At 39.9% G+C, this 10,861-nt stretch overlaps 1 protein-coding gene across 1 annotated transcript; it reads right to left on the bottom strand.

The window, feature by feature from the left end:
* Positions 1-2,213: 2,213 nt before the first annotated feature.
* Positions 2,214-6,215, bottom strand: LOC111227255 (adhesion G protein-coupled receptor E3-like). The gene is made up of 12 exons (XM_022752690.1): positions 6,168-6,215; positions 5,927-5,956; positions 5,677-5,797; positions 4,850-5,025; positions 4,522-4,734; positions 4,209-4,412; positions 3,766-4,007; positions 3,575-3,641; positions 3,391-3,482; positions 3,062-3,221; positions 2,856-2,921; positions 2,214-2,472 (listed from the first exon to the last, which is right to left on the bottom strand). The coding sequence occupies exons 1-12, from the start codon at positions 6,213-6,215 to the stop codon at positions 2,416-2,418; spliced, it is 1,476 nt and encodes a 491-aa protein (XP_022608411.1). The 3' UTR covers positions 2,214-2,415.
* Positions 6,216-10,861: the final 4,646 nt, after the last annotated feature.

Here is a 10,861-nt window from a genome sequence, read left to right as displayed (position 1 = left end):
CTGTCCATATGTGGCCCTCCCCCAGCCGATCATGTTCAGTGACCAAGCTAAAAAAAATGCAAATGTGGAGCTGAAAAGTTCAGGGAAAGGATGTTAAAATCCCGCAAAATAGTATGGGGTCAATAGGGTCAACGAGATTTTGAACTTGTAAAGTGATTTGTAGCCTACAAATAATTTCAAAGTTTGTTGTTGTAAATGTTGTAAAAATAACCTTAGTAAACCTGTAAAATAAATCTGCATGAGAAATTCAAGTTTGTGCATGTAAGGAAAAGATTTGTAGACCAATTTATAAAGAAAAGTTGAAACTGAGAGAATATAATCTGAACAAATGATATCAGTGGTGAGGTTAAACAAAGTGTCGCAGGAATGAGTCCTGACACCTGACGCCAAATTAGTTAGCATTTTAGCACTTCCGGTTCCATTGGCCCGAAGTCTTTATTGCCTAACATTAGCTTTTTACTTCTAATGATTGTATTAAGGCAAGTATCATGAATTTTGTTTTTCTAAAGTAATCCAAAACGCTCATGTAAAAATCCCACTGGCTTTTTCTCAAGGGAACTGTGCAGGGTGAAGCTAACATCCGGGTTAGCCTACAAAAATACTTCATCCCCCCGGCGATCCATTACCAGACCATACGTTTCGGCCTATGGCCTTCATCATGGTCATCATTACTGGACTTTTTACCTGTTCAAAGAGTGTACCAATTGATACCATTGTATCCAATACTATCTACTGTGCACTTACAGTTATTATTGTTAGATGTCTATTTATATATAAATTCTTGTTTGTCAATTCCGGTTAATGTTTGTCAGTCTTGTTGATGACTGTAGTATTTAACACTTCTCCTTGCTCAAGTTGTTCTTCTGTGTCAGTTCATTTGGGTAATGCTCATCCTGGCAGCAAGTCATCTGGAATGCATTCAACTTTTGCTCAGGTTTTACAATTTTGCATTTTTGTTTACAATGCAAACCGCGGAGGCAAAGGCTGTAACTACTCTCTGTTTGTATGTTCTGTCATGTACATACAGTATATCTGGTGCTATGAAACAAACAAACAAAAAAAAGTATTAAACGGTAGAGGCTTCACACCATACATTGAAACCACACATTTCTGATCAAATCCGTACAACAGCAGAGAAACCAGACCCTTGCTCAGAGTGTACCGTGAGCTCAGGGCAGAATTCTTAGGTCAGGAACACATCGGATGGGTGGCGTGAACATGGCAACTGCGGAACTTGCGGATTTTCATTTTAGCGCGCATGTTAACAGGTCAGAGTGCCTATTTTTCATGCGTGCCGCGCGCATGTTCTACCAAAATTAAACAGAGAAAATAGTCAATAGTCAATGTGTAGGCTGAATCTGAACATGATACAGACATGAAAAAATAGAAGTATATATTTTTTTAACCATTTTAGCAGCTGCATGTGGAGACAGTGCCCTTTTAGTGACGTGCTTTGCCGAAAAAAAAGAAAAGAAAAGTCAGGAATTCATTAATAAGTTATAGGTTAAGGAACCTCCAAAAGATAGAGCTGGCAGCAGCAGAGACATAGCCAGTGTGAACACACGCGTGGTTCTCGCAGCAGTTCAGTGATGTCAGCCGCCACGCTCATGCAACGCAGGCAGTGTGTTCCCAGCGTTAGGGCCTAATTAGGGCAGTCCAATACAGCTAACCCAGGTGGCTGACCACTTGGCATAGCAATTTGCAAATACTTATCTAATTATTTGAAAGTCTTGTAACTTTTATAACCATGCTCTGTTCTGAAAGTGAAACCAGATTTTCAAAGTTACAATGTGAACAATGTTAACACTACAGAGACACCACCAACAAATTTGAGCTTTAGGTGAAGTGTAGCCAGGGGCGCCGCCAGGGATTTTGGGCCCCATGAAAAAATATCACATTGGGCCCCCTCACCAAAGGTAAATAAAAAAAAAAAAATTTTTTTATTTTCTTGGGAGGCCCCCTGTCAGTCATGGGCCCTTAGAATTGTCCTAACTTTTCCTCCCTTTACGGCGCCCCTGAGTGTAGCTCTACACGACGCACCACATACATCAACACACCGCAAACACAGTCACAGAGAAGGTTCACACAGATCAGTATTTGCTGGACCTTGAGTTGTGTATTTGTCAGGACATAAACAAATGAGAAATGATTGATGCAGCAGAAATTTATTATGGACTCAAAACAATAAAATGATGAAAGAAGTGCCCTATATAACAAAGCAGAAGAAACCTGCATTGAACAAGGAAAATAACGGCAATGATGATGATCAGGTATTGTTGTGTTGTGTCCAAGTGAACACCATCCCAAGCACAAAATGACAGAAAAAAATCATAGTAGATACAGCTGAATGGTTGAAAACTGAATAAGGCCTGCATTTCTCTTCCTGGTCCTTTTGCCATACTTATTTCCTCGCCATTAGCCTGTCTGGTCTCCAGCCTTGTCCAAGTCCTCCGAGACTGACGGAGCATCTTTCTGTTGAAATACATTGTTTATGTTGGATGGTTCGAGGGAAATTCATACAACATTACACCAATTATCATTTCAGACAGAGATTTTAAAACAAAAATATACAATTTCTATTAGAAAACACAAGACTTTTTGTAGAGTGACTTGTATACAATTCACATGCAGACACTCCTGGGATCACCCAGTGTTTGTAATGGAAATGCTAAGTGTGGAGGGTTATTTTGTTTCTTCAGCATACTATTTTGTGTCTTTGTGGTTTTGATAGTCATATAAAGGCAACAAAGGCATTTCAAAAAGAGAAAGATTTATAGCTAAAAAATTGTCAACGTTTCACAATTATTAAAACGCCTCCTGATATTATGCGTTGTTGTTTCCTTATTAAAACTCACCACAGATCCTTCTTCTCGCCGCTTGTTAAAGGAACAGGTCAGCCATTTTATGTATTCCTCTCTAACCTAGAAAATACAAAGAAATACAACTTGTTAAGAGTCATGTGTTAATGCTATGAATAAGAAAGAGGGCTACTGTTATTGCTGTCATTAGTTAGTAGCAGTGCTCTGTGAAAAAATATCACTGAACTGCATAAAGAGTTTACCTCCTTATTGAGCAGGCAGTGGACGATGAAGAGGAAGGTGCCCTGCTGGGAGTTTAGGATTATGAAAAGGACTTGAAAAAAAAGGTTTGTCTGGTACAGGCCCAGAAGCCAGGTACAGCCCAGAATGACAAACTGGGCCAGGATCTTGAACACAATCAATCTGCAAACCAAACAAATACAAAGTGAGCGCAGAGTAGCTGCCAACTACTCAGTCACTCTGCACTTAGAATCAAACAGCTTTTTTTCTGATTAAACAGATACAGTGTACTTTGTTTGTTGCACTTTGTAGTTAATGGTCGAACAAAAATGAAGAACACACACACACTCACCTTGTATCTTTGGACTGAGAGACATCACTCTTCATGTTGGCCAAGGTGGGTCTCAGACTCCATAAAGTAGCACAGAACAAGACGCAGTTAAGCTAACAGAGGAAACACATTTAGAATGAGTTTTGAGGTGTCCTTATTATCCCTCATTGCAGCTGCTTATACTATAACACGCTAATAGACTCACTGCAAGGACAGTAATCACTGGTCCTGTTAAAGCCCATTTGAAGTTGCGTTGTTGTGACAGCCAGCACCTGTAATTCACACATTACACACCATTATCCAGACTTATAAAGCTAAAAATCCATTTAAGTACAGAGGATAAAAATTTATCGTAAAGACACAACCAATATGTGTATCACTGTGTATGCTACTCACACCTCTGCCTCAGTAGCACCATATCCATCAGAATACACCAGTGCAGAAATACCCACGATCACAAATGGAACCCCATAGCCAATCAGGTAGAGAATTGGCCGAGGGAGGCCATCTCTCTGGATGACCTGCACCTTAGAGAGCCTTCGGACCAGCAGGTGGAGCTGCAGGGCCTCCAGCAGCATCCACACAAAACTGGCAACAACTAAGAAGTGGAGAAGCCCGGCCATGACGGTGCAGGCCAACTGTGGAAACACGGAAGAGGAATCTTGAAACCAATAAAATGCTTTCTTCTTTCTTTTATTCTCCAAACTTCATGCACAACTGTTAACACTGTCAGCAGATAATTTTTTGTTCTAGTTTGACCCCTATAAAATGCATGTGTGAGGGCCCATTTAGTCTTTTTGACAACAATAACAACAACCCGCATCTTAATCTCACTGTACCTCTTGTTCAACATATCTGTCATTCCACAGCAGCAGTAGATGAGACAAGGCAAGGCTGATACAGAGGTGAAGACGGGCCGTGTTGTTGATCTTGGGGTTCCAGCTACACAGGAGGAAGGTGAGGATGGCCAGTGCAAAGAAGAATAATCCGAAAATCACACACACCCGGTTCAGCCACTCTAAGAAAGGATCCTCTGGTGGAGGCTGAAAAGCCAAAAGACACATAGTGCAAACATATGCTGTGATCAGCCTGATGTCGGGTGTGGGAACCTGCATTAGCAAATACACATCCACACACACAAATCTATTATACCTCCCCTATCTGCATGATGAGGGCAAATGTGGAGAGATGAGAGCAGCTGCACACTGTGTAGTTTTCATTAGTGTGTGCAACCCAACAACCCTCTACTGACCAACGCATAGTCTTAGTCTTTTCTCCTCTTTTTTCACTTCCTTCTTCCGTTGCTGTCTCCTGTGTTTTGTCCTCCCAGTACACACAGGTTACCAAACCAGATTCAGGTACTGCCTGATGGAACCAGAGAAACAAACAACTTTAGATATGCTGTAAGATCACAGGCAACATGTTATCTTAAAACATATTTATCTTCAAACCTAGATGGATAAATAAATTTGGGCTGCACCTTCTTGTGATAGATGGTAAAGTTGACAGGCTCTGTGAGGTTGGTGTTGTTCAATGAGGGCAAGATTGCAGTGATAACATCTGAGTACATTTCTGTACTGTTCTCTGTTTCAAAGTATTTGTGGCTAAGAAGACTCTCCATCCCATTTAATGTCATGAAGGCAGCTGCTGCAGAACCTGGGAATGCACACATTGTGAGGATGAGCAACACTTTTAAACACCTTAAAATACCACTTTACAATACAGTCAGTTTTAGTGTTGTGAATATGTATGTCATATTGTGTATGGTGACACTTGTTTTCTTCAGTTTATCTACTGTTTGAGAGTTAACTTTAAAATGAATCTCTCCTAAGCACACAGTGATAACATAAAATTGACAAAATAAAAGTAGTTAAGGTTAAGTCTGTGCAGGGTGATTTACTATGGCAAAAATTTATTTTAAAAAAGGTGGGTAATATACTGTACCTAATGTGTAGTATACATGGATGCAACATTGCAGGTATGATTCTTTAAAAAAAAAACATGTATACTTTTGTAATTCCCATCATCTTTTTTTGATTATGAGCTTTTTCTCACCATTGTTGTTCGTAGCCAGACTTTCCAGGTTGATCTGCATGCTGTTTCTATTAGCCGAGAGAAGAGAGCTCTCGCCACTGATGTTTCCTGGTCCGATAGTTTCGAGGCTTAAATCTAACACGCAGATTAGTGATACAATAGCTTGATTTGATATCCACCCAGTCCAGATACAGTAAATGTCTACACTGAAGTAAGATGAACCTGTCTTACCCACTGTTGGACTCCTCACGGTTGTCTTGGTTTGGTTCTGACCTGGCTGCACCATCGCAGACACTAAACGGTCTGAAATGCCCAGAATCACGCTGCCGGTCTCCCCGTCGCCTTTGCTGCTCACTGTGATTGACTTGGCACGTGGTCCAACGCCTGACACTTCCTGTAACGATTAAAATACTTGTGATAAAGAACTGACCTGGCTGGTGATACAAACACAACGTAGCACAAAAAAAACGTCCCCCAAAAGCAACACAGTTATAGCGATTCAGGTTATTTACGGAATATTTACCATAGATGCTGAGAAGCTGTTTGCCACAGTCTGCAGAGAAAGCACAAGAAAGAGAGGCAGAGTTGAATTAATTTCCAGTTTATGTGAAACTAGCTCTGCACACTTCAGGAAATCCATGTTTCTAAGCGCTGGAGTGTAGAGATCTTCATCTTCATGAAATCGGTCATAACTGATCAATTTCACCAGTTTTCCTTTTCAAAGGTTTCTAGTGGGGGACCACCACTCATTGCTGTGCACTTACCGGTTCTGGTAAGACTATGCCTTCATTGTCTTTCAGTTGTTGATCCATGTTGCCAAGAAAAGCTCTCTCTTTTGTCTGCCCCTGCAGAGAAATACAACAGCAAAAGAATTTAGTTTGCAGCGTATAATATTTAAACCTTTATATCTTGTGGCAAATGATATTAATATTTGAGCAACATGAAATATCCCAACATTTTCATATCTGCCTACTCACATTACAAGTGTAGTGGTTTAGTGCATCTGTGTGTGGTGAATGACCCAGTCTCTAGCTGTGTACCCCTCTAAAGTCACTGTTGCATACTGAATGCTAACAACACAAAGGTGTCATTATTAAAAATATGTATTTGTGTAAGTTCTAGATTTTATTGAGGCATGAGTAATTTGTCAGGCTAACTAACTTGTGTCCTGGGTAACTTGGATCTATCCATAAGATGAAGCAATGAAACCTAAATTTGATTCTGCTCATTTTTGTTGTTTTTTGGTGATATACTGCATCACCTTACACGTCTTTGTGTTTGCAAAATTGGTTGGCTAGTAAGATTGTTCTTCTCCACAATGCCACTTTGTTGATAATATTTACCTCGGGGGGTTTTATCTCATCTAGAATCTGCTGAAGACCTGTTGAGTCAGTGTAAAAGTCAGTGTAAAAAGCATGTACAGGTCTTTCACCACTTCAGAAAATGACAGTATACTGTACGTACTGCAACCAATTGCATCCAAAGCTTACTTTGACAAAATGAAACACCCAAACTCCACACAATTCCAGTTGATGGGTAAAATCCTTCTGGACAAGAACAATAGAAGGTCCCTGGTGCGTTTGTGCACACAGTTTGTTTACCACATAATCCTGGTGTCTCACTGCACTCATCTATATCTGTAGAGAAAGAGAACACATACACATGAAAGTAACATGTATAATAGTAAAATCATAAGTCACATAAGTCAATAGTGCACACACACCTGTGCATGGGTTAGATATACTGGCAATCACGCCTGGGTTGATTGGCCGATAACCAGGGAAGCAGGTGCAGACATAAGATCCGATTGAGTTTGTGCAGTTGGCATTGGGACCACAGATGGTAGAATATTTTACACACTCATCAACATCTGCCAAGTACAAGATACACAAATGAAACAATAAAGTAATGGTTTTGTCTATGACTTTTTTTCAAGACAATCTGAAAATTGATTTGCAGTTTTCCATCTGTTCCTAGACGCTGAAAAACCTCTTGCATCTGAAAACCATCAGTGCAAATACCAATACAGATGTTGGTCTCGCTGGGGTCCTGGTCTGGTTGAGTTGGTTTGTAACCCAGTTGACAAGCGCAGGTATAAGCTCCAGGTGTGTTGGTGCAATCAGAGTCAGGGCCACAGATGGTGGAGTTAAAACATTCATCAGTATCTATCGGAGGAACAGTGAACACAGTTGGCGTGGAAAAAAGGGTCAGGACATTGTTTTAATCCAAGATAAAAAAAAAATCTAAATGCTATATGTCTGTGAAGATTCTCAGTCATCTAGTTCATGGTTGTCCATGAAGGGTTGAATTGACCTTGGTGGCAGATACTTTTCGACGTTTCACCTTTTATCCAATATTCATCCATCCACGACAGTCATTGGAGTTTTTGGACTGAGAAATGTGTTTCATCCCTTCCCAGAAGATTTAAACACCATTCACACTTGGCTTCATGTGACTCCAACGACACGAACGATTAACAAACCAAGTCACACCAATTGCCTTGATAACGACCCGACAGTCAGTCAGTTAAAACTGAAGCAGCTTCTTGGACTAGAGGTGAAACATCTTCAAGTATCTACAGCCAAGTTCAGTTCCCCTCAATTCTTTTCTTGGATAAAGGGCTATAATTGCTCTTAAATGCATTCACAAATGCATTACATTACAACACTTTATTCAATAGAAGTGTACTATTGGTAGCTGTGTTGAGTAAAAGCTTAGAGAACATGACAAAAAAGCTAGTCTTTATCATCTGGTTATGTGTAACATTACTGTAAACACACCTTGGCAAAAAGGCGTTGCATCGGGTTCAAGGTGGTAGCCTTTATTGCATTCACACACAAAACTTCCTGGGTTATTGACACAGGTCCCATCATCTCCACAGATATTCTCAAGACACTCGTTAATATCTATAAAAAGAAAAAAAAATCAACTGGAGTCGCAACTTGTATAACACAAATATGCCACTGCAGTGCAGCGGAAAGATACACTAATCTGAGCTCGACAGTGAGACAAAATTGTACCTGCGCATGGGTTGGAACTTCCAGGTGGTGATGCTGGATCTGTTGCATTGAATCCATTCAGACAGCTACAGAAGAATGCTCCAATGTTGTTGGTACAGTTGGAGTGAGAACCACAAATGTCCGCAGTCCTCTGACACTCGTCTATGTCTGCCAAGAGATGTTACAGACAGGAGTTTAAGGTGGGAAGTACAGTACATGCTTGCCAAATGTAGACCGTAAGCTTCTATGAAGCATCCCAATGTACTACCAGTAATAGATAATTGCAGTAATTGTAAATCACAATGTGATTCATAATAGTTTCAATGAACTAAAACGTACTTACCAACACAACCATATGAATCTGGTGTGGGTAGGTGTTCTGGAGGGATTTCATAACCAGAAATACACCTACAACCCCCATCAGATGAACAGTCAGCAAGTGGTCCACAAGAGTCTGGGTTACACACATGATGATCTAAACAGAGATAATACACACACACACACACGCACACACACACACACACATACACATGGTGAAAAGATAAAAATAGGTCTCCTTAACTGCATTGGATAAGAATGTCAATATAAAGCAAAGAATGTCAATGAATAATCATTCCTTACAGGTTATATAACCCGTATTGCTATGTGGGTGACTTGATGGTTTGAATATGTAGAATCCTCCAGGACAGAGGACCACGCTCATTGTACTGCTGGAAGTTGAGCAGCCTCCAACATCACCATATGCAGTCCCTGTTGTTGCACTGTCAGATTCAGTTGTAGGATATGAAAATGCAAGACGAATAGGATATTCGGTACCACCAATAGGGCCACCATGGCAGTTTGTAATGATTCTGTCTCCACCAATCCCTGTGAAGCGCCACCACTTCCCAACAAGTCCTGCATCAACGTTCTTTGGGTAGCCGGGGAAGGACGATGATGTAAACAATAGGTTGCGCCATGGTTCAGTTCTGTTTGTGTATTGGTCACAAGAGCCTACATGGAACAGCAAAATTTAATGAATGTCAATAATAACAAATATACACACAAACAAATGACTGTTATTTCACCTATAGCCAAAATGTGTATCTGATGTTTACAATTTAACGTCATCCATACCAGCAGGAAAAACACAATGGCCACGGATGAAGAGTGAACCTATAAAGCACAAAGACAGACATGTTGTTTCTAAGAACAGCTGTCAGATGTCTAAAAAAGGATTAAATGACAAATTATGAGGTTTATCAGCAAGACTATTACAGAAATAAGCTTAATGATGAACTGGCGCTGATGACACTGAAACAGCTGTACTTACACAAATTTATATACATTTGGGTAAAAAAAACTATAAAATACATAAACATATACTAATTGTCCTGCAATTATCCTAATTATAGATCTGAATCTAGATTCATATAGTAAAATAAGCAGTTTAGAGGATTGTGCAGCTTTAGCAGGGTTGTACAAAGTGAAGGTATATGATAATATTTCATTTTCACATTATATAAAGTTATAAAAGTTAGTGAACCCTTTTGAATCACCTGTATAAATCCGTTATGAAATGTGGTCAGATCTTCATCCAAGTTACAGTTATGGACAAACACAATTATATTAACTAATAACGCACAAATCATTGCATTGTTCCCGTCCATATTGAAAGCATCATCATTCAAATATTCACAGTGGCTGGAAAAAAAATATGTGACCCACTCAGCTAATGGCAATTAACAAAAGTTCATTAGAGTCAGGAGTTAGCAAACCTGGAGTCCAATTAATGTAATAAGATTGAAGGTGTGAGGTGTGGGTTAGAGCTACTTGGACTTGCAAACACCCAAACATTTTGAGTTGGTTGGGGACCTCCATCCTTTCATGATTGACGGGGGAAATGAATTCCCAAGTTATATTCCTAAGGTATCTCACAGGACGATGTGAGGGTGGCTGTCCACCTGCTGAAGCTCAGTAGAAGCTGGGTGATACAGCAGGTCAATGATCCTAAACATCAAACTAAATCTACTACAGAATGACTTCAAACAAAGAAAATCCACCTTCTGGAGTGGCCCAGTCAGAGGTTTCAGGTTGTATTGAAAACAAGGATTTACTTACCATTTCCACCAGCACTGTCAATGTTTAATGGTTGTGTTCAATAAATATGCAAAGGATTGTAATTGTTTGTGTGTTATTAGCTTAGGCATATTGTGTCTGTCTTTCCTTGTTACTTAGATGAAGATAATTTTCTTGCCACTGTATAGAAAGCATGAATGAACTCACCTAGGAGAAGTGAAAAGGCACAGCAGTTCATCATGACAGGTCCCACTCCGCCAAATATCAATTATCACTGTTTAAGCTACCTATATGTACATTTTAGAAATTTGCACAGCATCCAGAAGCTGTTTTTACAAGGTTTGGCACTAATGCAAAAAACAATGCAAATAATGGAAAAGCTTTAAGTGTAACACAGCTCA

Source organism: Seriola dumerili, unplaced genomic scaffold, assembly GCF_002260705.1.
Source record: "Seriola dumerili isolate Sdu_G_001 unplaced genomic scaffold, Sdu_1.0 BDQW01000169.1, whole genome shotgun sequence".
NCBI lineage: Eukaryota > Metazoa > Chordata > Actinopteri > Carangiformes > Carangidae > Seriola > Seriola dumerili.
The sequence above is the reverse complement of the archived record's forward strand: the minus strand, read 5'-3'. Positions and strand labels throughout refer to the sequence as shown.